The sequence below is a fragment of the Microcebus murinus genome, chromosome 18, assembly GCF_040939455.1.
Source record: "Microcebus murinus isolate Inina chromosome 18, M.murinus_Inina_mat1.0, whole genome shotgun sequence".
Taxonomy (NCBI): Eukaryota; Metazoa; Chordata; class Mammalia; order Primates; family Cheirogaleidae; genus Microcebus; species Microcebus murinus.
This window is the reverse complement of record NC_134121.1, coordinates 39,365,273-39,391,768: the sequence shown is the minus strand read 5'-3', so window position 1 is coordinate 39,391,768 and position 26,496 is coordinate 39,365,273. Positions and strand designations below refer to the sequence as shown.

At 45.5% G+C, this 26,496-nt stretch overlaps 1 protein-coding gene, 1 long non-coding RNA gene, 1 other non-coding gene and 1 pseudogene across 4 annotated transcripts in view; 2 read left to right on the top strand and 2 right to left on the bottom strand.

Moving 5' to 3' along the window:
• Nucleotides 1-1,772: 1,772 nt before the first annotated feature.
• On the bottom strand, nucleotides 1,773-11,042 carry LOC142861951 (uncharacterized). Its single transcript, XR_012913075.1, has 3 exons — nucleotides 10,962-11,042; nucleotides 6,381-6,495; nucleotides 1,773-1,985 (listed from the first exon to the last, which is right to left on the bottom strand). It is a non-coding gene; the product is annotated as an uncharacterized LOC142861951 (long non-coding RNA).
• Nucleotides 11,043-11,183: 141 nt separating this feature from the next.
• The window catches only part of B4GALNT2 (beta-1,4-N-acetyl-galactosaminyltransferase 2 (SID blood group)), a 30,960-nt gene continuing 15,647 nt past the window's right edge, over nucleotides 11,184-26,496 (top strand). The window contains exons 1-2 of one of the 2 annotated variants that reach the window (XM_075994497.1): nucleotides 11,184-11,399; nucleotides 25,821-26,021. In XM_075994497.1, coding sequence (XP_075850612.1) covers nucleotides 11,386-11,399; nucleotides 25,821-26,021 — 215 coding nt within the window. In that variant the 5' untranslated portion in view covers nucleotides 11,184-11,385. The remainder of the gene's footprint in view (nucleotides 11,400-25,820; nucleotides 26,022-26,496) is intronic. The other variant, XM_012789690.2, reaches the window with a different exon arrangement.
• On the bottom strand, nucleotides 22,159-22,732 carry LOC105885070 (RNA-binding protein 48 pseudogene; annotated as a pseudogene).
• On the top strand, nucleotides 24,700-24,806 carry LOC142862258 (U6 spliceosomal RNA). Its single transcript, XR_012913334.1, has one exon. It is a non-coding gene; the product is annotated as a U6 spliceosomal RNA (small nuclear RNA).

Here is a 26,496-nt window from a genome sequence, read left to right as displayed (position 1 = left end):
CAGAGGAAAGACACATGGGCAGGTGGCCGTCTGCAAGCCACGGAGAGAGGCCTCAGGAGAAACCAAACTTGCTGACACCTAGATATCGGAGTTTCAGCCTTCAGACCTGTCAGAGAGCAAGTTTCTGCTGCTTAAGCCCCGCAGTATGCGGTGTTTTGTTATGGCAGAGCTGGCAAACTCATATAGGAACCATGTGGGCTGGTGCTCAGAGAACAGTGCCGGAACCTGGCAAAGGAAAACGGCTGCCTTGAGACCTCCAGCAGACAAAAAGGAGGCACAGCAGCTGCTGGGACAGTCTGGGGACTGGAGCTAGTTCCCATCTCATGTGGGGGACCCTGTTCAACCCACTGCATAAGCTGTAGAGCACTCCAGCATTTAGAGGTTGGTGAGTTGAAGAGGAATGAGTCAAGGGCACCAAGAAGTAGCCATTGAGGTAGGAGGAGAATCAGGGCTGGGCAGCGTCCTGAAGGCCAAGTGGATAAAGTGTTTGTGGGAGGAGGGCGCCATTAGCTGATAGGTCAGGAAGGACTGAGACTTGACCTTTGGATGTAGCAGTTTGGACGCCATCGGCGACCTTGATAAAAGCAGTTCTACTGTGTTTCCCCCAAAATAAGACCTACCCAAATAAGCCCTAGCAGGATTTCTAAGCATTTGCACAATATAAGCCCTACCCTGAAAATAAGACCTAGTGATGGCGTGGCTACGCAGCGTATCTGCACAACCCATGCATTTCGTCACAGAGCGGTAAAGAAGACGAGCAGCCCTTCTCATCTGTCCCTTCCTGACAGCTACTATCCCAGAGGTGACTGGAAAGGTGCGGGCAGCCCCAGCAACAAGGTCGGCTCCCCCTGTCAGGTCCCGGCCATCCTGTGCGTGCTGCAAGCTGAGGCTTTGAGGGGAAAATAACACATCCCCTGAAAATAAGCCCTAGGGTGTCTTCTTGAGGAAAAATAAATATAAGACCCTGTCTTATTTTCGGGGAAACATGGTAGTAGACTGCTCAGTGCAAAAGACTTATTGTAGTGGGTTTAAAGGTATTTGAGACAAGACTGCCCTTCTGAAGAGTTTTACTAAAAAGAAGGAGAGAAATGGAGTGGTAGCTAATGGGGGACTGGGGTCAAGAGAAGGTTGTGGGGTTCTGTTTTGTTTTTGCTTAAGATGGGAGAAAACTAGCATGTTTATTGGCTGATAGGAAATTATTTGATGGGGAAAATCTGACAAAACAGGAGAAGGGCGTAACTTTCCGAGCAGACAACCTCGTGAGGGTGAAAAGAGATGGAATGTGGAGCATCATGCAGAGGGCTGGCCTTGCATGCGAGTGAGGACGGTCTGTTAGCAGTGGCAGGAGGGGCAGCGGAGCACCTGGGCACAGGCACTGGTGGAGGGTGGTGTGGTGGTGAGAGTTTGTGGATGTTTTTTCCTGATTGATTGACCTAGAAAGCAACATTGTTGGCTAAGGATGAGGAGGGGGAAAGAGGTATGGATGTTTTAGGAGAGAAGGTGTGAAATACGTAGTCTTTTAGGAAAGGGGGAGGATCTCTTCAAGTTTTCTGACCAAGAGTGCAAAGCGATGCCTGTTGTAGAGTAGGGCCCAGGGAAGGTGAGTCCACCAGAGGCTGCAGGGGGGCTGAGCCCAGGGCCCAATTCTGAGAATTGCTGTGGAAATAGCAACTCCCTCCTCCCCATTCCCCATCACCATTCTTTGCTCTTTTTCTCCATAACACATACATGTATCCTTCTAATATTTTCCATAAGTTATTAGTTTTGTTTATTTGTCCTCTCTTACTAGAATGTAAGTTCCATGAGGCCAGGATTTCTTTCTGTTTTGTTCACTGCTGTATCTCCAGTGTGTAGAAGAGTAACTGGTCTTGGCTGGGCGAGGTGGCTCACGCCTGTAATCCTGCACTCTGGGAGGCTGAGGTGGTCGGATCATTTGAGTTCAGGAGTTCCAGACCAGCCTGAGCAAGAGCAAGACCCCGTGTCTACTAAAAATAGAAAGAAATGAATTAGCCAACTAAAAATATATATAGAAAAAATTAGCCGGGCATGGTGGCGTATGCCTGTAGTCCCAGCTACTCGGGAGGCTGAGGCAGGAGGATTGCGTGAGCCCAGGAGTTTGAGGTTTCTGTGAGCTAGGCTGACGCCACTGCACTTTAGCCTGGGCAACAGAGTGAGACTCTGTCTCAAAAAAAAAAAAAAAAGAAAATAATAATAATAATAATTTTTAAAAAAAGAGTGCCTGGTCTGGCAGACGTTCAACAATGTCTGCTGAGTACATGTGTGGGCGAATGAATGTACCTGCTACCCGTGCAGAGTGTTCTCCAATACGTGGTAAGCCACAGCTAGTTCCAAATAAGTATCTCTCCCACGGTCTCCTGGTTAGAAGGTTCATTATGGTGTCTAATATCTATCAATAAAACTGCTTCAGAAAGAGTAATGCGGATAATCCGAATGCTTCAGACAATTGGGAATGTGTCCTTCAGATACGGGCGTGTCATTCTTTTACCGACCGGATCCTTCCTCCCCTCTGCCACTTGAGATTGCTTTAGTGGGGGCCCAAGGACAGAGAGGCTCACTGTGAAAGGGTATGGTGGAGACCAGCTTTATAATCAGAGGCTGCTGACCCGGAGCTGGGGCTGGGGCTGGGGAAGGAAGAAGGGCAAATCTCACCAGATCCTATCATGGGCAAAAAACCTTCTACATCACGCCTGTAAGCCTAGCACTCTGGGAGGCCGAGGTGGGCGGATCATTTGAGCTCAGGAGTTCCAGACCAGCCTGAGCAAGAGCGAGACCCCGCGTCTCTACTAAAAATAGAAAGAAATTAATTGGCCAACTGAAAATATATAGAAAAATTAGCCGGGCATGGTGGCACGTGCCGGTAGTCCCAGTTACTCAGGAGACTGAGGCTGGAGGATTACTTGAGCCCAGGAGTTTGAGGTTGCTGTGAGCTAGGCTGATGCCACGGCACTCTAGCCCAGACAACAGAGCAAGACTCTGTCTCAAAAACAAAAACAACAACAAAAAAGGCTTCTACAGCCCTCTTTCTACAAGATTAGGATGCAGCTAAAAGGGGTAGAGAGGCTGGTGGCCTGGGAAGGTGTGCGGGGCCTGGTGTGGGTTACGAAAGGCCCTGAGAGAAATGTAGGTGGTCAGGGTCAGGGCTCCAGGTCACCTTCCTGGAGAGAGTGGGCATCCTTTGCTCCCTCCAGCTCCTGAGGGAGTGAGAGTAGTTTCTGCCATGAACAGTGTCTTTTCTTCTCTTTCATCTTAAATCAGGTTCATTTAAACCCAAATTATGTGGTTTTGCTTGACTAGGGTTCTGCACAGTGACTAGGGCTCTGTGTCTCTATGCCTGGGGCTCCCCCATGGCGGGAAATGGGAGATGGACCCGCTCTGATCTCCCTCTCTCTCCTCATCCCTGTTTTGACCCGCAGGATCCTATATCCTGTTACATTTGGTCCAGCCCAGGAAAGGGTGTGAGGTCTGGTGGAGCACTGACATTTTCCTCTGTGCAAAGCTAACTGATTTAAATTAGGTTAACAATCTTGGCCACCTGGGCAGAACTCTGCATTTAATTAGCTGAAAGACGTGCATTGCTAATGAGGTTAAGTGGGGCCATGTGACAAAGCAGAGCCACTGAGCACCAATGAGTAGAGGTTCCTGGGGCTGCATAGGCTGGGTAGACCCCGTTATTTTTTTAAATTTTATTGTGGCACATGCCTGTAGTCCCAGCTACTCGGGAGGCTGAGGCAGCAGGATTGCCTGAGCCCAGGAGTTTGAGGTTGCTGTGAGCTAAGCTGACGCCACGGCACTCTAGCCCAGGCAACAGAGTGAGACTCTGTCTCAAAAAAAAAAAAAAAAAAAAGAACAAGTTACTAGACAGAGGGAGCGATCATTGTGCTAAAATCTCCCGAGAAGACATAGCACAAGCCCAAAAAAGTGACCATGGCATCTAGCTACATGAAGTTCTCAATGGAGTATTTGCCACCTGAGTGTCCTTCCTGTCTCAATATTCACAAGCTCCTTCTTTTTTCATCCTCCTCCTTGGTCACTTTGGAAGACAGCATTGAAGAATATGCCCTCTGTGTTGCCTGAGAAGCTGTTTTAGCTTCCTGTCTGTAGAAGCGAGGGGCATACAGGTTATTTGACATCTTCGGTCTCTTTCAGTCCAGGTTTGAGGCACTTTGCCAAAATAGCTCTCTCAAAACACAGTATTTTCTATGTATTTAATTTCAGATAAATTCATTCAGATAAATTCAGATAAAACCAAAAGCTATGCCCACAATTCTCTCTGTAGACTTAATATCAGATACTAAATAATACGCATATCAGGCTTCTGTCAGACCACACAGTTACTCATTCCAGGACCCCTTTTGTCTGGCTGAATGGGGCTGCAGGCACCATCACAATCCTTTGAGAAGTCTTATAAAAGAACGTGATAACCACACCCTTGATTTAGTCTCTGTACCAAGGCCAAGTGGTTGATTGCAAAAATGGTCACAAATTCCTCCAGTTGCTCTATACACACCCCTTTGCATTATGATCCTGATGACCCTCACAATAAGAGAGGGATTCTATTTCCCAATCTTTTAATCTGGGTTTAGCCAGGTGGCTTGCTCTATTTAGCAAAGTGATGAAAGTAGAGACTTGAAAAAGTTTGTCCTCTCTTGCTGATATTAGGGATCTTTGTGCCACTTGTGAACAAGACTGCTGGAAGATGGCATACCAGATGGGGCAGAGATCAGCAGGTCCAGTTGGGGTTCCTTATCCCAGATAGTGAGGGATTCTGGGTCTCCTAGGGACGAAAGTGGGCGCTTTGCCTTGGTGAAATTGCTCCACCCTAATTCTCTGCATACCTGGGAGGAAGAAATACCCTGCGAATCTGCCAATCATAAATAACGCAGTGCGCCAGCTGCAAAAGAATGCAGAGGACTCTCTAACCCATGCATGGGCCAAGCAGCATAGGTACTATACAGTCTGGAAATTGACCTAGAACAACCCATTTACATAGTAATGCAACTCCCAACTGTCCAATCAAGTGGTTCCACGGTGACATCTGAGCCACTATGGAGGTCCCTAGAAGAAGCTCTTGGATTTTATCCTCTAGCATGTGACATAAACCAACACAGCCTACATGTATCACAGGAAAGAGCAAGCCTCCTTTAGGTAGGCCCATAATAGTCCTGAAATGCACCCTAATTAATTGGCTTAGACCATGTTCTCATCACTAAACCCAAGCTCATGCTCTCCAGCAGGGGTCAGCAAACCTTTGCCCAGTGGCAGTAGTCCAGATTTGAGTAGTTGCAACAGAGACTGTGTAAGTCACAGAGCTTAAAATATTTACTGTCTGGCCTTTTAGATAAAATAGTTTGATGACCCCTGGTCTAGAGAATACAATGCACTGATTGGGTTTGGTTCTGTGTTGCCTTTTACCACTGGACCCCACCCAGATCACAACCAGGGATTGTTACCAGAAGAAAGGATAATGAACCTTGGCTAGGCTAACAGCAAATGTCCATTACAGTCCATCCCTCTGGCTGCCCAACGTCCATCCATCCTCTTCTTCCCATATACTTTCAAAAACATGCTCATTTACATGCAGTGCTCTCATTCCCAAAGTCCAGGTCCAGGGTGTCTAGTCTGTGTGGCTACATCCACCATCATCCTGGTCTATCAGCCCTGGGAGTTCAGAATTCTCATGGGCCCCAGTTTGACCTCCGTAGTAGGCAGAATAAGCCACCCCCAACCAGAATGTGGACAAGGACTTTTTTTTTTTTTTTTTTTTTTGAGACATAGTCTCGCTTTGTTGCCCAGGCTAGAGTGAGTACCATGGTGTCAGCCTAGTTGACAGCAACCTCAAACTCCTGGGCTCAAGCAATCCTCCTGCCACAGCCTACCCAGTAGCTGGGACTACAGGCATGCGCCACCATGCCCGGCTAATTTTTTTCTATATATATTAGTTGGCCAATTAATTTATTTCTATTTATAGTAGAGACGGTGTCTGGCTCTTGCTCAGGCTAGTTTCGAACTCCTGACTTCAAGCAAATCTGCCCGCCTCGGCATCCCAGAGTGCTAGGATTACAGCCGTGAGCCACCGCGCCACCGCACCACCGCACCTGGCCCTGGACAAGGACTTTGAAGATGTAATAAGTTCAGGATCTTGAGATGGAGAGATTATCCTGGATCAGTCATCTAAGCAGGTCCAATGTGATCACAGTGGTACTTATAAGTGAAAGAGGGAGGCAGGAGAGAGAGAGCTAGAGGAGGAGACTCAGTGAAGAGGAAAGACGTCCAGGGCCAAGGTGTCTTAGTCTGCTAGGACTGAAATAACAAAATCCTACAGATTGGGTGGTTTAAACACCAGAAGGTAATTTTCTCACTATTCTGGAGGCTAGAAGTTCAAGATCAGGGTGTCATCAGGGTTCGTGTGTGGTGAGGCCTCTCTTTGTGGATTGTAGACAGCTGCCTTCTTGCTGTGTCTTCACATGGCATTTCCTCTGTGAACATAAGGAGAGAGATCTCTGATGTCTCTTCCTCTTGTTATAACACCAGCCCTCTCAGATCAAGGTCTTACCCTTCTGACCTATTTAACAGTTATTACCTCCTTCTAGGTCCTATCTCCAAACACAGTCTCACTGGGGGTCAGGGCTTCAACAAGGGGGGTTGGGAGAACACAGTTTAGTGCATACAGCAAGGAATAAGGGCAGCATCTGGCAGTTCAGAAAGGCCGGAATTAGCTCTCCCCTATAGCCTCCAAAAGGAACACAGCTCGCTGACACCCTGATTTGAGTCCCAGGAGACCTATTTCAGACTCAGGACCTCCAAAACTGTAAGATAATCAACTGTTGTTTTAAGCCACCAAATTCATGGTAATTTGTTATAGCAGCAATAGGAAATTGATACAATCTCCTATGTGGTTCTACTTTCTTACATTCATTTTAGCTTAAGGAAGAGAATTTGGCTTTTTCAACCCTGAAAGTCTCCAGATCACCGAATCCTGTGGATTACAGCCACTGGCAGGAATGGCTATCCAGAGCAAATTTACATTTGACCCTCTCTTCTTTCAGATTAGCTGGTTTGAACCTAAACTTGATATTTTTTGGTGGTGTCTCACATAGGACTTTACTAAGGGCCATATGAAGTAGTCTCATACCCTGAAATTTTCCTACCAGTTCCCTAAGTCCTTAAGCCCCAGGAATCACATGGTCTGAATCCAAAGAAAAAATACGCAAAATAATTTTTTTTTTGATCATTCAGCCACTGTGAATGAGCATCATGGGGGACAAACAGACTCTGTCCTTTGTGTAGAAGGACCCAAATCAATTATGGATGGCCCTGGCTAATGAAGGACTTTCTCTTCTCTCTTTGACTATGCCTTTGATCCCTGAGCTTTTCCAGTCTCTTTTCACTTTGCCAGGGCTGGCTGGTTTGTTTGCTGGCCTGGCCTGTGTAAAAGCGACATCTTCCCTCTGGAATCTTTTTTTTTTTTTTTTTTTTTTTTGAGACAGAGTCTCGCTTTGTTGCCCAGGCTAGAGTGAGTGCCGTGGCGTCAGCCTAGCTCACAGCAACCTCAAACTCCTGGGCTCCAGTGATCCTTCTGCCTCAGCCTCCCGGGTAGCTGGGACTACAGGCATGCGCCACCATGCCCGGCTAATTTTTTTTTATATATATATCAGTTGGCCAATTAATTTCTTTCTATTTATAATAGAGACGGGGTCTCGCTCTTGCTCAGGCTGGTTTTGAACTCCTGACCTTGAGCAATCCGCCCGCCTCGGCCTCCCAAGAGCTAGGATTACAGGCGTGAGCCACAGCGCCCGGCCTTTTTTTTTTTTTTTGAGACAGAGTCTCACTTTGTTGCCTAGGCTAGAGTGAGTGCCGTGGCGTCAGCCTAGCTCACAGCAACCTCAGACTCCTGGGCTCAAGCGATCCTTCTGTCTCAGCCTCCCAAGTAGCTGGGACTACAGGCATGCGCCACCATGCCCGGCTAATTTTTTCTATATATATTAGTTGGCCAATTAGTTTCTTTCTATTTATAGTAGAGACGGGGTCTCGCTCTTGCTCAGGCTGGTTTTGAACTCCCGACCTCGAGCAATCCGCCCGCCTCGGCCTCCCAGAGAGCTAGGATTACAGGCGTGAGCCACTGCGCCCGGCCCCCTCTGGAATCTTATTCCTATCTGTGGGGCTGATTTGCAGATTGGAACCTGGGCATATCTCAAGTCACAATCAAACATGTCTGGGGTGAATGATAACTCTCTGCATCAAAGAGACCAGCACTGAGGTCATGGAGAACACACACCCGAGAGAGATGAGGGACTCTGTTCACTTTTCTCTACCTGCCAGTGAGTGGGAGGGAGGGTAAGTGGAGGGGGAAGGAGAGTCGGGTAGTTTGGTCTAGAAGCGGGAGCGTTTCCTTGGAATCAGAAGGTCTGAGTGTGAATTCTATTACACCCTACTTCACAGAAGACCCTCTGCTTTCATCCCCCTCCTCTCTAAAGAGAAAACAGCTACAAAGGTATGTGGCATCATTATGACCGAGAATGTTCACCGTCCTTAACTGACTTGGAATGGCAAGCTGTGCTCCCTACCAGAAAGGCTTTCCTCTTCCTCTTCCTGCCAGCCCAAGCTCCAGCCAAAGCAGAAGTGACTCCCCGTGAGTTTGTGCCCAGGCTGCAGAGGGAGGCAGGGCAGGCCTGGGGGTGAGCGCCCTGCCAACAGGAGGTGTGGCTTCTGCCTAATTCCCACTGCTCTCAAATAGTGCTTTCGTCCTTCTAGGAGGGGAAAACATGCCGTGGGGTAAGCAGGATATGGAGTCACAAAACCTGTCTTCCTTCCAGGCTCTGGAGGCCCGATTCTCACGAGGGTAGTGAGAAAATTCCAGTCAGGAGTTGGCTCCATAGGGGATCTGGCAGGTGTCTGGCTGAGGTGGTGGCAGCACACCCCCAGGGGGTATGCCTCCTGGGTTTTCTCCTGGGGCTAATGCCCTCATCTGTTTCACAGCTCCTGCAGTTATGCTCTGAGGCCTTTTTCCTGTAATGGAGCATCAGTGGGGATGCCCCCTGAATGTTTGCCCCCCCATAAATTTCACTGGAATAGGCTCAGTCATTGTTAGAGCCAACGTTGGTCTTGTTCCTGTCACCTAGTATATTAGTGACAGCTCTCATCTTTGAATCACCTACAAAATGTCATAAATATGTGAATTACTATTCTTCCTTATTCTAATTCTGGGTGTTGGTGTGAGGTGGAGACTTTAAGAATCTCTACATATTACACAGAAAGGATGGGGCAAGAGGAGAGAGCAGAAATTGGGGCCCAGCACGGTGAAGGGGCTGCCCAAGGATACACAGAGCGGGGTCACAGTCAGGTCTCTTGCATCGAGGTTTAGGGCTCTGCCATGTCCTCCATGCTGACACTGATAGCCCCAATTAGAAATAGTGGTGTCTCGTAAATGCCTCTGGGTCCTCAGCTTTATGTCCATTGTGTCACCTATAAATGTGAGTCTAAGCTGGGCAAACTCCAGAGTCCTATCAAGGAAGATGTTTTCTTCTTTTTTTCCTACTTTTCTTTTTATATGAAGTCGGGTAAGGGGGTATTCACTTTCCTTTTTGTTGATGTTGACACAGAGTCTCACTCTGTCATCCTGGGTACAGTGCAGTGGCATTATCGTAGCTCACAGCAACCTCCAACTCCTGGGCTCAAGTGATCCTCCTGCCTCAGCCTCCGTTTTCTTCTCTGCCAGCTGCTGAAAAACTCAGACCTAAATTTGGGACTCGCCTGCACCAAGGTTGTAGATCATGCTGGCATTTCTTTCTATGCTCTTTTCAGACTCATTTGGTTAATTATTGATTGCCATTTTTCTCTTTTATGTACACTGCCTTGTATGTCTCCTTATCTTAAATCCTTTTGGGGACACAGCAAGGTATAATTAAGTACAGGCGGTACACACTCACTGCCCATTTTGCAGGCATTTGGCACACTATCATTATGTCTGCTTAAAAATGCTCACGCTTGCGACTTAGCTGGGCCATCAGAGTACAATACCGTCCCACGTAAGATGTACCACTGGAAGCGCCGCACCAGGCTTATGGGAAGGATCTCGCAAATGCTAATTTCAACTGAAATTCACCAGACTCTTTCCTCCAGGCACGGGGGCACTACGTGGCCGCACAGGTCCCCGTGTATTAGTGGGATTCGACCACACTCCAGCTTTCGTCTCCCCGGCGTCTTTCGCCAGGACAGTTCGGGTGGAGTGTGGGGTGAAGCAGGAGGGTGGAGGCGGGGCAAAGGCCGAGTGTGGCGACCCCAAGTGTGAGCGGCGAGGTTGGTGGGCGCCTGGACACAGCCTAGCCAGGAAGGAGAGGTCGGGCGCGGCAGTAGGGAGCCAGGGCGGGCGCGGGGATTGTGTTTCTCTGTAAGGTGCAGAGCGAAGCCCGGGGACGGCCGGCGGCAGCCGAGGAGAAAAGGGGCCAAGACAGAGACCGGGCGGGGCTTGGGAGCCGCGAGGCGAGAAGCGCTCGCGGAGGGTGCGCCGCGGGTCAACCGCCGAGCGAGGACTGGCTCCCGCAGCTGTGGACGATGGCCGCGAGCGGGAAGGGAAGTGCGGAGGACGCCACTTGCTCCTGATGGGGTGGGGGGCAGGACCGACCCCAGGTCACAGGAGGCTGCCTTCCCAGCCTCGCCCGCCCCTTCTCACCCAGAGCTTTGGGTCAGACGCGGAATCGGCACGATCCCCTTCTGAGAGGACTGACTGTCCGCTCCGACTCCCCACGCGGCGCAGCGCCGCCGGCCTGGGCGCGCGGAGCCGCCTTGTATTCTTAGCTCCAAGTCCCAGGGACGGAAAATGCTCGACTCGCGAGCGTCAGGATCACCCAGACTCGGTTCGAATTCCATTCCTCCACTGCAGAGCCTACCCCACTCTACCGCAGTGTCCTCGTCCGAAAGGTGGGGCTCGTAACTGTACTCACCTCTTAGGCCTGTTGTGACGAACACACGACACGCGTAGATAAAGCGTTTAGTGCCAAGGCCACTACTTAGACAGCAAGTATCATAGGCAGGGGTCAATACTGCCACCTTCTGGCCCGTCTGGGGTTCTGGGAGTGGGCCAGTGGCGGGTCTGCGCCCCGCAAGGTCCACTGATCCCCAGACCACGACAGACGCGCCGGCGCTTCCATGCTTGGACCCGCCGGCGCCCCAGGCTGGGTCCCTAGAAACATCTAGGGCGTGGGCGGGGGGCGGAGGACCGGGCGGGGACCGTCCCAAGCTCTCCCAGCTTGTGCCACCTATCCTGCTCCCCAAGAATTTGGCTGGGTCGGTGCCCGGGCTGGGCAGTCGGCGGCTTGGCTGTCCGGCTCAGCAAGGTCCGGTCGTCCATGGGCGTCGGGATTCAGGATGACTTCGGCCGGGTGAGTGTCCCCCGAGCAGAGGAGAGTGGGAGCTCGGACTTGGCCAGCGTGGGCGCGCGGCGCGGCCTTCCTGCCGTCTCCCGGAGGGGCAGGCGCGGGGGCCGCGGACGCAGCGCGGAGGCAGCGGGAGGTTGGCGTCTAAATATAGCCCAGCGGGTTCCCGCGCAGGTAGTGGCTGCAGCTAGGGGACAACGCGTGCGGATGCCGCCGGGAGCCTGCGGTTCGGTGCAGAAAAGCTGCGCCCCCAGGAACCGGGAACGCTGGTATTTCCGTGGGGAAAATTCGACGTGGGGTTGCCTTTCGTGGCCCACAACGTGTCTCGGGTGTTCGGCCTTGCAAGCGCGGGGTTCGGGGCTCGCGGCTTGGAACCCGGAGACGCCGACCAGAGGAACCCTTCCCTACGCCCACCGTCAGTGGGAGGCTGTGGGTCCCGCCCGGGTTGCTGCGGGCTCCGTGCGGTCGGGGGAGGGGCAGGGCTTCGTCCCTTCCGCGGCTTCCAGAGACAGTCCCCACAAAGAAAGGGAAAAGTCGCCTTTCTGGTCAAGCACACAGCCGCAAAGCAGAGTGAGCGTCTGTGGTATAGCCCGGCGTGCTAAAGAGCCTCTAAGGAGTGATATATTAATAATAGTGAAGGGGGGAAGCAGGCGCGGTGTGTCGCGCCTGAAATCTCAGCACTTTGGGAGGCGAGGGTGGGAGGTGGGGTGGCGAGGATTGCTTGAGGCCGAGAGTTGGAGGTTGCAGTGAGCTATGACGATGCCACTGCACTCTTGCCTGGGCGACAGAGCAAGACCCTGTCTAAAAAAAAAAAAGAAAAATCAAATTGGGCGAAATACTTTATGTATGAATTAAAATGACTAATTCATACTTACCAAAGAAAATATTACCCTCACCAAACAAAAATATTACACCTGGCAATTTGCACTGTTTTGTTAATTAAAAACTCAAAGTGGTCACACAGAGTGACAGACTTGAAGTAATTAAAGCTTGGTTTCTTAATCTTTAAAATCACCGGGTGGTTACTGTTTATTTTACATCTCCTTACTTGGAGGAATAGGTCGTGCCACGAGAATTAGCGACTGCTGCCTAAGTCAACTTGAACAACTCTGCTTATTATGAACTCCTCTGTTTGCAAGCTTACTCTCAGAAGGAACCCATGTAGCTAGCTGAGCCAGGTGTGTGTTGGGAACTCACTTGGTAACTGCTTCTTCAGATTAACTTCTATGTAGAATATAATTTCTATTAAAGAATAATAAAATGTGCTCACTTGAAGCTTATGTATGTTATTAAAACTTAATGGTAACCACAGCCATCGCTTAGAACTTAAACCAACAGTTCTCAATCTTTTGGGGCTCAAAATCCTGTATCTCTAAGAAATTACTGAAGCCTACAAAGAGCTTTTGTACATGTGGGTTGTATCTACAGATATTTGCCAAATTATATATTAAAGCTGAGAAAATTTTAAAAATATTGTCATTAAAAATAACGATCATAAACCTACTAGGTGTTAATATAAATGGCATATTTTAATGAAAAAACTGTAATTAGCCAGGAGCAGTGGTGTGCACCTATAGTCCTAGCTACTTGGGAGGTTGAAGCAGGAGGATCCCTTGCATCTAGGAGGTGGAGAGCAGCCTGGGCAACATAGCAAGACCCCATCTATAAGAGAAAAAGAAAAGGGACTAATATGTTGAAGGCTTGCCTGGGCCCAAGGTTTCTACTTCCTAGCTCGCTTGTGTGTCTGTTGGCTCTGCCTGGGCAAGTCACAGCATGGCAGCTGGGTTTCCCAGAGCAAATGGTCTGAGAGAAAATGTGCCACCAAGATGAAAGCCACACTATCTTTTATTACCTAATCTCGGAAATGGCATATGCTGTATATATATTGGTCATGCAGCCCATTATGGGAAGGGACTAAACAAAAGTGTGGGTACCTGAAGGCAGAGATCTTTGGAGACCCACCTTGGAGATTGGCTACCATACGACTTTTGCATCTCTTTTTATGAGTGACATTGGTTGTGATTTTCCTTTGTCATAATATCCTTGTCAGATTTTGGTAAAATATTTATGCTGTTTCACAAAATCAGTTGGGAAGTGTTCCTTCTTTTCCTATTCTTTGGAAGAATAAGAAATGAAATGAAAATGAAAATTTGACATCGTTTTTTACACATCTTAAATGTGGAGTAGAATATATAGGGGAAACCATTTGAGCCTGGGATATGTGTGGGTGTGTCATTTTCAGATTCAAGTTATTTAGTATTTATAGGGTTATAAGGAATTTTTTATCTTTGCTTGTGTCAGTTTTTACAAGCTGTATTTTTCTCTAAGAATTTACCTATTTCCTCTACATTTTTAAGTTTATTGGCATATGATTGTTCAATTACATTCTCTTATTACTTCTTTTGTTTTTCTCTTATTATTTCTGATGCCCCAGTGTTCTCTTATTACTTCTGATGCCCCATTACACTGATGCCCCAGTGTTCCTGACATCAGTGATTTGTGCTTACTCTCATTTTTTTCTGGAACCTTCTAAAGAGTTCATTAATTTTTTAAAATAAAACAACTTTGGCTTTGATGATCCTCTATAGTGTACATTTCCTGTTTCATTAAATTCTGCTGTAGTCTTTATCATTTTTTTCTTTTTACTTTATGTGGGTTTAATTTTCAGATCTTTTAAAAATTTCTGAGGTAGACGTTTGGCTTCCTGATTTTCAGATTTTCTTCTTTTCTAAGTATTCAAAGCCATAAATTTCTTTCTACACAATGCATTAGCTACATTCTAGCATATTTGATATGTAGTCTTTTTTTTGAGACAGAGTCTCATTCTGTTGCCCGGCTAGAGTGCCATGGCATCAGCCTACCTCACAGCCACCTCAAATTCCTGGGCTCAAGCAATCCTTCTGCCTCAGCCTCCTGAGTAGCTGGGACTACAGGCATGCGCCACCATGCCCGGATAATTTTTTTCTCTATATTTTTAGTTGGCCAATTAATTTCTTTCTATTTTTAGTAGAGACGGGGTCTCACTCTTGCTCAGGCTGGTTTCCAACTCCTGATCTTGAGTGATCCACCTCCCTCGGCCTCCCAGAGTGCTAGGATTACAGGCGTGAGCCACTGAGCCCAGCTGACACATAGTCTTTTTGTTATCATTTAGTTCGACTATCATGAATTGTGTTTCTGAATTTCCAAACACATAGGGATTTGCTAGTTATCTTTTTGTTGTTCCCTTCTAGCCTAATTGCATTGGGGTCAGAAAATATACTCTGTATGATTTAAATTCTTTGAAATTTTGGACACTCATTTTATAACCCAGCATTTGTTCAATTTTTGTAAATGTTCTGTGTATATTTGAAAAGAACATGCATTCTGCAGTGTTCTGTGTATGTCTGTTCATATCAAGTTTGCTGATTGTGTGGTTGAAATAATATAAGTACATGCTAACTTTTTGTTTGTTTGCTCTGTTGGCTATGGAGAGTTACATGTTAAAATCTCTCGCCATGATTGTAGATATTGTAGATTTGTCTATTTCTCCTTTGTAATTATTTTTTTTTTCCTGGCTGCCTATCTTTATTTGTACTGTAAAGTTTCTATATTTGTTTTAATTAATTTTACATTTAGTTATGCAAGGTGAGAGACAATGTTATATGACAAGAACAGTTTCTGTAATATGAAGTATTTTTTTTTTTTTTGAGACAGAGTCTCACTCTGTTGCCCTGGCTAGAGTGAGTGCCATGGCGTCAGCCTAGCTCACAGCAACCTCAAACTCCTGGGCTCAAGCAATCCTCCTGCCTCAGCCTCCCAAGTAGCTGGGACTACAGGCATGTGCCACCATGCCCGGCTAATTTTTTCTATATGTATTACTTGGCCAATTAATTTCTTCCTATTTATAGTAGAGACGGGGTCTCGCTCTTGTTCAGGCTGGTTTTGAACTCCTGACCTCGAGCAATCCGCCCGCCTCGGCCTCCCAGAGTGCTAGGATTATAGGCGTGAGCCACCGCGCCTGGCCTAATATGAAGTATTGATCAAAAAAAAAAAAGAAATGATTTTAGATAAATAGCTTGAATGAAATTACAAGGAGTGCAATAAAAAACACCAGTAGTAAAATCTCTTGAAGAATTAAAATGATAGGCTAAAAAAAACGAAAATTCTCTTTAGAAAGTATTGATTTGAGGGGCGGAGCAAGATGGCGGACGAATAACACCGCCAGACAGAGTGTCTCTGCAGAAAAGACAGATTCTAGCAGAAATTAGAGGAAAGAAGCAAGAAGACGAGCATACAGCGGACAAGGGCCGGAAGGAGGGGTACCTGAGACCCCGGGAGACTCCAAGGGAGGAGGCTGCAGAGGAGAACTGGAGGCTGAGACCACCGGAGCAGCCCGGAGACCAGCGGCAAGGGTAGGTGGATTTGCTGTTTCCCCTCCCCTGCATTCGGGACTGCTGGTGGGCTCCCCAGCGGGTGGAGAGACCTGCGGACACCAGCCCAGAGACCGCCGCCGCCTGCCAACGGTGAGCCTGTAGCAGACGTGGCACCAGGTTCCCAACTTCCTCCGGGCACCTCCGTGTGCACAGACCCGAGCTGCGCGGCAGGCGCCATATTGCCTCCTCCTCCCCTCCGCCGACCCTACCCGCGGCTGCCCAGAGAGACAATACAGCCACCAGCCGGAGGCACCTCCAGAGAACGGGACCTTCCCGTTTGGGACCCCGCCCGCCCTCCCAGGTGCTGCTGGCACCGTGTTCCCAGGAAAAAGGTGCCGACTCAGAGGCTAAGAGACATAGACCCAGCTTGGGCTCCCTGTGGGTGAATTAGGACCGGAAATCCTCTCCCTGGTGGGAATACAGTTTGAACTCTGGGACCCAGTGGTCAGACCTGCAGACCAGATCCCCTGCACCGAGGGCTAGCATTGCCTGGGGCACAGAAGGGTTATACGTGAACAGCCTACTGAGGTGTGTGTGCCTCCAGGGGCGGATCAGCGTCCTAGAGGGCAACCCTCCTCCCAGGAGGAGGCCGTGCGCCCAACCCAGGTGGCGTTCCTGTGCAGGGAACCTCCCCACCAGCAACACAGTCCGGGGAGGCCTGGTGGCTTGTGGTCTGGCCTGCTGGCAGAGGCCCAGGAGTAGCTGCGGAGTTGGGGAGGGTGGAAAGAAGCGAGGCCCGCTCCAGACTGCGGGTCTCAGACAGCCCCACCCCCACACACAGACTTTCTGGCTGAGCGGGACCATTCCAGCCCCGCCCTGACAGCTTTCCCTGGAAGCAGAGAACAGAACTTTGACCCCTGCTAATGGCCTGAGGGCAGGCTTACCCAACCCAGCTCCGCCCAGAACGAGAGCTGATAACAGGACTCAAAATCAACACCATAGCCTGTTCCTCCAGGCAAACGCCACCTACTGACAGGGACGGCATCTTGCACAGCCTTTCCATGGCACCCACTGACTCAATATACAGGGAGTGGTCCAATTTCACCCACAGGCACCACCTAACGCCTCAGAAACTAAACAAGGTGTGTGAATACCCAAACAATAACCTAAGGAAAGAAACAACAACTGATCGACATGGGAAGAAATCAGCGAAAGAACTCAGGAAATATGAAGAACCAAACGGAAAACACACCCCCAAAGAGGAGCACCAGCCCCCTAGAAACAGACACCGACCAAAATCAGGCAACCAATATGACAGAAGAGGAATTTCGTATGTGCATCATAAGAACACTCACCCAGCTGCAACAACAACTCAATAATCAACACAAAGAAACCACAAAAAGTCTCCAGGATATGGGAAAAGAAATAGACACATTGAAGAAAAGTGTAACCAAACTCCTGGAAATGAAGAATCAATTCAAGGAACTACAAAATACAGTGGAAAGTCTCAAGAACAGGGTAGATGAAACAGAAGAAAGAATCTCAGAGCTTGAAGATAACACCCTCCAATTAAATAAATCAGTCACAGAAATAGAGCAGAGAAACAAGAGAAAAGAGCAAAGCCTACAAGAGCTGTGGGATTATGTGAAGAAACCTAATGTGAGGGTCATAGGGTTATAAGAAGGGGAAGAAGACAACACTCAAGGGTTGGACACGCTGTTTGAAGATATAATAGAGGAAAATTTCCCAGGCCTTGCTCAAAATCTTGATATACAAGTTCAAGAAGCTCAGAGGACCCCTGGGAGATTGAATGCAAACAGGAAGACGTTACGACAAAACATGCAGTCATCAGACTGACCAAAGTATCAACTAAAGAGGCCCTTCTAAGAGCTGTAAGACAAAAGAAGCAAGTAACATACAAGGGAAAGCCAATTCGAATAACATCAGACTTCTCTAATGAGACTTTACAAGCAAGGAGAGACTGGGGCCCCATTCTCACTCTTTTGAAACAAAACAATGCCCAGCCTAGAATATTATTCCCTGCAAAACTAAGCTTCGTATATGAAGGAGAAATAAAAACATTCTCAGACAAGCAAAGGCTCAGAGAATTCACCAAGACAAGACCAGCCCTACAAGAAGTACTTAAAACAGCGTTATGCACAGAACATCATAATAATAACCCACGAATATAAAAACAACCAAAACCCAAAGATATTAAAGGCCAGATATTACAATGGCTCAAGACAGAAATCATAGAAACAACATCCAACCCAACAGAATGATCAGTAATCTACCTTACCTATCAGTTATCTCAATAAATGTGAATGGCTTAAACTCTCCACTCAAGAGACATAGGCTGGCTGAATGGATAAGAAAATACAGGCCAAGTATATGCTGTCTTCAGGAAACACATCTAACCTGCAAGGATGCATATAGACTAAAAATAAAAGGGTGGAGATCAATATTCCAAGCAAATAGAAGCCAAAAGAAGGCTGGTGTGGCAGTTCTAATTTCAGACGATTTAGTTTTTAAACCAACAAAAGTAGTAAAAGACAAAGAGGGTCATTATATAATGGTGAAGGGCACAGTCCAACAAGAAGAGATAACAATTTTAAATATATATGCACCCAACTTAGGTGCACCCAGATTCATAAAGCAAACTTTACTGGAGCTAAGCAAATGGATTAATAGCAACTCCATAATCGCCGGAGATTTCAACACCCCACTGACGGCACGAGACAGATCCTCCAAACAGAAAATTAATAAAGAAATAATGGACTTAAACAAAACTCTAGAACAATTGGGTCTGACAGACATCTACAGAACATTCTACCCAAAATCCACTGAATATACGTTCTTCTCATCAGCTCACGGGACATTCTCTAAGATTGACCATATCCTAGGACACAAAGAAAATCTCAAGAAATTTAAAAAAATAGAAATCATACCATGTACCTTCTCAGATCACAGTGGAATAAAACTAGAAATCAACCCTAACAGAAACACACATTTCTACACAAAAACGTGGAAATTAAACAACCTCCTACTAAATGATTACTTCGTAAATGAAGAAATCAAGACGGAAATAAAAAAGTTCTATGAAGAAAACGACAATGGAGAGACAAGTTATCAACTCCTCTGGGACACAGCTAAAGCAGTTCTGAGAGGAAAGTTTATCTCCATAAATGCCTATAACCAAAAGACAAGAAGATCACAAATAGACAATCTAATGAAACGACTCAAAGAGCTGGAAAAAGAAGAACAGACCAACCCCAAACCCAGCAGAAGAAGTGAAATCAACAAGATCAAATCAGAACTAAACGAAATTGAAAACAGGAAAGCTATTCAGGAGATTAATAAAACAAAAAGTTGGTTCTTTGAAAAAATAAACAAAATTGACACACCATTGGCTAAGCTAACGAAAAGCAGAAAAGAGAAATCTCTAATAAGCTCCATCAGGAATAAAAAAGGAGATATCACAACTGATCCCAAAGAGATACAAGATACAATTTATGAATACTACAAAAATCTTTATGCACACAAACTGGAAAATGTGGAGGAAATGGACAAATTTCTAGAAACACACAGCCTCCCTAGGCTCAACCAGGAAGAAATAGATTCCCTGAACAGACCAATCTCAACAGCTGAAATAGAAACAGCAATTAAAAATCTCCCTAAAAAGAAAAGTCCCGGTCCAGATGGCTTCACACCTGAATTTTACCATACTTACAAAGAAGAACTAGTACCTATCTTGCAGAAACTATTCCACAACATCGAGAAAAACGGAAACCTCCCCGACACCTTTTATGAAGCGAATATTACTCTGATACCAAAACCAGGAAAGGATGCAACAAAAAAAGAAAACTACAGACCAATATCCCTAATGAATATAGATGCAAAAATTTTCAACAAAATCTTAGCTAACCGAATCCAGACACTTATCAAAAAAATAATCCACCACGACCAAGTGGGCTTCATCCCAGGGATGCAGGGATGGTTCAACATACGTAAATCTATAAATGCAATTCACCACATAAACAGAAGCAAAAACAAAGACCACATGATTCTTTCAATAGATGCAGAAAAAGCTTTTGACAAAATTTAACACCCTTTCATGATACGAACACTTAAGAAAATAGGCATAGAAGGGACATACCTAAAAATGATACAAGCCATATATGACAGACCCATAGCCAACATCATACTGAATGGGGAAAAATTGAAATCATTCCCACTTAGAACTGGAACCAGACAAGGCTGCCCAGTATCTCCACTTCTGTTCAACATAGTGCTGGAAGTCTTGGCTACAGCAATCAGACAGGAAAATGGAATCAAAGGTATCCAAATAGGGGCAGAAGAGATCAAACTTTCACTGTTTGCTGATGATATGATATTGTATCTAGAAAACCCCAAGGATTCAACCAAGAAACTCCTGGAACTGATAAATGAATTTAGTAAAGTCTCAGGATACAAAATCAATACACAGAAATCAGAGGCATTCATATACGCCAACAACAATCTAATTGAGAACCAAATCAAAGACTCAATTCCCTTCACAATAGCAACAAAGAAATTAAAGTACCTAGGAATTTACTTAACCAAGGACGTAAAAGACCTCTACAGGGAGAACTATGAAACACTGAGGAAGGAAATAGCAGAGGATGTAAACAGATGGAAATCCATACCATGCTCGTGGATCGGCAGACTCAATATCATCAAAATGTCTATACTACCCAAACTGATCTACAGATTCAATGCAATACCTATTAAAATCCCATCAGCATTCTTCACAGATATAGAAAAAATAATTTTACGCTTCGTATGGAACCAAAGAAGACCCCGAATATCAAGAGCAATTCTAGGCAACAAAAACAAAATGGGAGGCATTAATATGCCAGATATCAAACTATACTACAAACCTGTAGTAATTAAAACAATATGGTATTGGCACAAAAACAGGAATATTGACCAGTGGAACAGATGTGAGAATCCTGATATAAAACCATCCTCATATAGCCATCTAATCTTTGACAAAGCAGACAAAAACATACGCTGGGGAAAAGAATCCCTCTTCAATAAATGGTGCTGGGAAAACTGGATAGCCACCTGTAGAAGGCTAAAACAGGACCCACACCTTTCACCTCTCACAAAAACCAACTCACGCTGGATAACAGACTTAAACCTAAGATATGAAACTATTAGAACTCTAGAGGAAAAAGTTGGAAACACTGTCCTAGACATTGGCCTGGGCAAAGAGTTTATGAAGAAGTCCCCAAAGGCAATCACAGCAGCAACAAAAATAAATAAATGGGACATGATCAAACTACAAAGCTTCTGCACAGCCAAAGAAATAGTCATGAAAGTAAACAGACAACCTACAGAATGGGAGAAAATTTTTGCATCCTATGCATCCGATAAGGGACTGATAACTAGAATATACTTAGAACTCACGAAAATTAGGAAGAAAAAATCAAATAACCCCATTAAAAAGTGGGCAAAGGACTTGAACAGAAATTTTTCTAAAGAAGACAGAAGAATGGCCAACAAACATATGAAGAAATGCTCAACATCTCTAATCATCAGGGAAATGCAAACCAAAACCACAATGAGATATCACTTAACCCCAGTGAGAATGGCCTTTATCAAAAAATCTCCAAACAATAAATGCTGGCGTGGATGCGGAGAGAGAGGAACACTCCTGCACTGCTGGTGGGACTGCAAACTAGTTCAACCTCTGTGGAAAGCAATATGGAGATACCTTAAAGCGATACAAGTGAATCTACCATTTGATCCAGCAATCCCATAGCTGGGCATCTACCCAAATGATCCAGTGACACTCTACAAAAAAGACACCTGCACTCGAATGTTTATAGCAGCACAATTCATAATTGCAAGGCTGTGGAAACAGCCCAAGTGCCCATCAATCCAAGAATGGATTAATAAAATGTGGTATATGTATACCATGGAGTACTATTCAGCTCTAAGAAACAATGGTGATATAGCACATCTTATATTTTCCTGGTTAGAGCTGGAACCCATACTACTAAGTGAAGTATCCCAAGAATGGAAAAACAAGCACCAGATATATTCTCCAGCAAACTGGTATTAACTGAGTAGCACCTAAGTGGACACATAGGTGCTACAGTAACAGGGTATTGGGCAGGTGGGAGGGGGGAGGGGGGCGGGTATATACATACATAATGAGTGAGATGTGCACCATCTGGGGGATGGTCATGATGGAGACTCAGACTTTTGGGGGGAGGGGGGGAAATGGGCATTTATTGAAACCTTAAAATCTGTACCCCATAATATGCCAAAATAAAAAAAGGAAAAAAAAATTAAAATAACCAGCATCAATAATCCAGGACAAAATAAAAAAAAAAAAAAGAAAGTATTGATTTGCTGCTGGCATTCTATATTCTTCTTCTGTGTTTAAATGGAGGACTCGTATGCACACCTTTCAGCTTGTCCTCTGGAGCCTTTGGCGCACATGAAATTACCTTTTTAAGTTTATTCCAAATTAAATTCGCTGTTGTATTCAATGAGTCATCATGCAGATCCACTTTAGGTATGTCTGGTAATAGAGGCCCAATCATAACCTCATTACTACTCGTGCTTGGTTCAAGAAAAGTTCCAAGTTTACGATCATCTTCTCTTCTTCTTTTCTGCTCCTGCAGTTGTGTTGTCCTAGGCATAAATCTGTCAGCCGCCTCTGAAGGAGTAATAGATTTTTGTGTGCCAGAGTAGGTCACTGAGTTTTTAAAAGTGTTCACCTGTATTTTCTGCAAGGAGTCACTATGGTAACTGCTCTGTTTGATCATGGTTTCCACCATCCTTAGAGGAGTTTGATGCTCTGTCCACATGCTCCCTGGATGAAAACGTACATTTTGAGGAGAAATAACATAAAGGCAATTCACAAGAATAAGGAAGACCAGGATTTGAGTTCCCTGTAGAAGCATTCATAGCAGCTGCACAAAATCCAGACATCTCTGAGTGGAAGTCTTGTCTAAAATCTTTTGTGTCTTTTTGCTCTGCAACCAGTTTCTTCTTTGTCATGTAATGGTCTTTATTTTGAGTAGTTCTTGCCATGTATACCTTTCTTTCATCTAGTTTTTTTCTAGTTTCCTCAATTGTTTCAAATTCTGGAGCATAGCACACATGAAGCAATCCTCCAAAGAAACTCTGTTCATCCATTTTTCTCTCGGCTGTCCTTGCACTTCTTAAGTTCATAAACTTAATAAGATAAACTTCAGTAAAGTCTCCTGCTGGGTATTCATCTAGAGCATTATATTGTTCAATTGCACCATATAGAGCAAATTGCTCAACTAATTCTTTCATGGCTCCCACTGCAGGAACTCCTTGTATTAATAAGTACCGCGATTCCAAATTGATTGTATATACCTTGACAGCGCGAGGCCGTCGTCCCTCTCGGTATTTGGCTCCCGTGTCCCATACCTCCCTCTGGATGTAATGATCGACTAAGCCCCCAAGCTCCCCCTCCTTTGTAATTCTTTCAATATTTTGCTTTGCATATTTTTTTGAGATAATTCTTTCAATATTTTGCTTTACGTTTTTTTTTTTTTTTTTGAGACAGAGTCTCACTCTGTTGCCCAGGCTAGAGTGCCATGGCGTCAGCCTAGCTCACAGCAACCTCAAACTCCTGGGCTCAGGCGATCCTCCTGCCTCAGCCTCCCGAGTAGCTGGGACTACAGGCATGTGCCACCATGCCTGGCTAATATATATATATATATATATATATATATATATATGCCAATTAATTTCTATTTGTAGTAGAGATGGGGTCTTGCTCTTGCTCAGGCTGGTTTCAAACTGACCTCGAGCAATCCGCCCGCCTCGGCCTCCCAGAGTGCTAGGATTACAGGCATGAGCCACAGCACCCAGCCTAGAAGTATTCATCTTTATCTGTTGTTTTACCTTTTTGTTTTAAAGGCTAAAACATATATATTGGAGTAATATATATTAGAGTTATCAGACTTACTGTAAGATGTGTATGTTTACTATGCTAAAGAATGATAAGATTCTGACTCTGCATTTGAAGTTTAAGAAAATAAAAAAAAGAATGATAAGACATGGCCAGGCACCGTAATCCTAGCACTCTGGGATTCCAAGGCTGGAGGATCGCTCCAGGTCAGGAGTTTGAGACCAGCCTGAGCAAGACCAAGACCCCGTCTCTACTAAAAATAGAATGAAATTAATTGGCCAACTAAAAATATATAGAAAAAATTAGCCAGGTATGGTGGCGCATGCCTATAGTCCCAGCTGCTCGGGAGGCTGAGGCAGTAGGATTGCTTGAGCCCAGGAGTTTGAGGTTGCTGTGAGCTAGGCTGACGCCACGGCACTCAAACCTGGGCAACAGAATGAGACTGTCTCAAAAAAAAAAGAATGATAAGACGTGATTGAAAATTTTAACAAAGAATTGGAGAATATAATAGGACCTAAACAGAAATTATAGAATTAAAAAATAAGATAATAGGCCAGGCCCGGTGGCTCACGCCTGTAATCCTAGCACTCTGGGAGGCTGGGGCTGGTGGATCGCTCAAGGTCAGGAGTTCAAAACCAGCTCAGAGCAAGAGCAAGACCCCGCCTCTACTAAAAAAATAGAAAGAAATTAATTGGCCAACTAAAAATATATAGAAAAACTTAGCTGAGTATGGTGGCGCATATCTGTAGTCCCAGCTACTTGGGAGGCTGAGGCAGGAGGATCGCTTGAGCCCAGGAGTTTGAGGTTGCTGTGAGCTAGGCTGATGCCATGGCACTCTAGCCCGGGCAAGAGAGTGAGACTCTGTCTCAAAAAAAAAAAAAAAAAAACAACAAAAAAAACATAAAATAAAAGAGTTGCTTTGGAGAGTTTTTTCTTAATAATTTCCACATCATTGGGAAGAGGGCTTGTTATTGATCTATGTTTCAATTGCATTGTCAGAATATATGATGGGGTGCTTGCTTTGGCAGCACGTATACTGAAATTGGAACAATACAGAGGAGATTAGCATGGCCCCTGTGCAAAGATGACACACAAATTCGTGAAGTGTTCCATAATATAATCTTTAAAATAAATAACAGAATATATGACCGGAACTATTTCTACTTTATTACAGTTTTCTTTTGCATCCTAATTTGTAGCCAATTTTTGTAAATGTTCGAAAAGCTCTTTAATAAAATATGAATGACATCATTTTGTTGTTGTAGCTGCTTTATATATTTTTGGGACTTGATTAGTTAAGGACCGAGAGAGGCAGGTTAGAATCTTTGTATTTCTAAGCCTTCTTCCTTCATAGCCTGCCATTCTTTGTACTTTAATGCGGTTATTTAGCAGATAAAGTTCATGACTACTCTATCTGTTTCGTGGATTATGAATTTGATCATTATAAGTGTTCCTTTTTTGGCCTATTTAATGCCTTTTTTTTTTTTTTTTTTTTTGCCTGGGATTCAACTCTGCTGACATTAATATTGAAAGCCTATTTTTTTCTGGATGTTTTTGCCCATGCTTCCGTTTACTTGTGATTTTTCTGAGTCCCTTTGTTGAAGCTTGATTCTTTACGTCTTTATTTATCAGAAATAATTTTAGCAACCATTACCAGATGTAGGCTTAACTGACATTTTCCTTCAAGTTAATATCCCTTTATACATTATAAAATCAAGCCATCGGCCGGGCGTAGTGGCTCACGCCTGTAATCCTAGCTCTCTGGGAGGCCGAGGCGGGCGGATTGCTTGAGGTCAGGAGTTCGAAACCAGCCTGAACAAGAGCGAGACCCCGTCTCTACTATAAAAATAGAAAGAAATTAATTGGCCAACTAATATATATATATAAAAAATTAGCTGGGCATGGTGGCGCATGCCTGTAGTCCCAGCTACTCGGGAGGCTGAGGCAGAAGGATCGCTTGAGCCAGGAGATTGAGGTTGCTGTGAGCTAGGCTGACGCCATGGCACTCACTCTAGCCTAGGCAACAAAGCGAGACTCTGTCTCAAAAAAAAAAAAAAAAAAAAATCAAGCCATCTATTATCTCATAAAGAAAAAAGATTTTAACATAAATTGCTCTTTTTTGTGTCCCAACAGCTATAGATTTCTGTGGCTTCTCAAGATGTTGATCTTAATCGTGGGACTTGGCGTTGTTTTATTTATGTTCGGAAGTGTGTCCCTTCAGGCAGAGTTCAGGAGTCTTAAGCCAGAGCCCCCAGGTTCTCCGCTGGGGGTCCAGGTGCTGAAGCTTCTGCCTGAGGAACGTCTCCGGAACCTCTTTACCTACGACGGCATCTGGTGAGATACTGAGTGTTCTTTCTCCTACTTTAGTCCAGACATCTTCCCTGCTCCTCCTGTGGTGTCCTGTTGTGCCCATTTTACAGATGGTTTCCCTTCCTTTCTGAACCTGGTTGCATGAGAAATTCCAAATTGTGGGGATCAGAAAAGGGTGTGGTCTATAGGGCACAATCTCTTCTTTATAGCACCCAGCAACATCCCTTAAAACTTTGGAGGGCCTGTTTGACCCAAACTGTAGGAAAGAGGCTGCCTTTCTGTCCCTCTGCCTTCCTCTTCTAGGGGGACTGAGATGCCAGTGATGTTCACATGGCTGTCAGGTTTAGAGAAGTTAGGTGCAGGGCAGAATTCAAGAGATGGACAGTCTTTAGCCTTCACCCCCTTTTCCCTTCCCTCTTCCCTTGTGAGGGGTCTCTGCCAGGGATTCTAGGGTCTCAACCCAATTAGCACAGCTGGGTGAGGGAAAGGAGATTTTCAG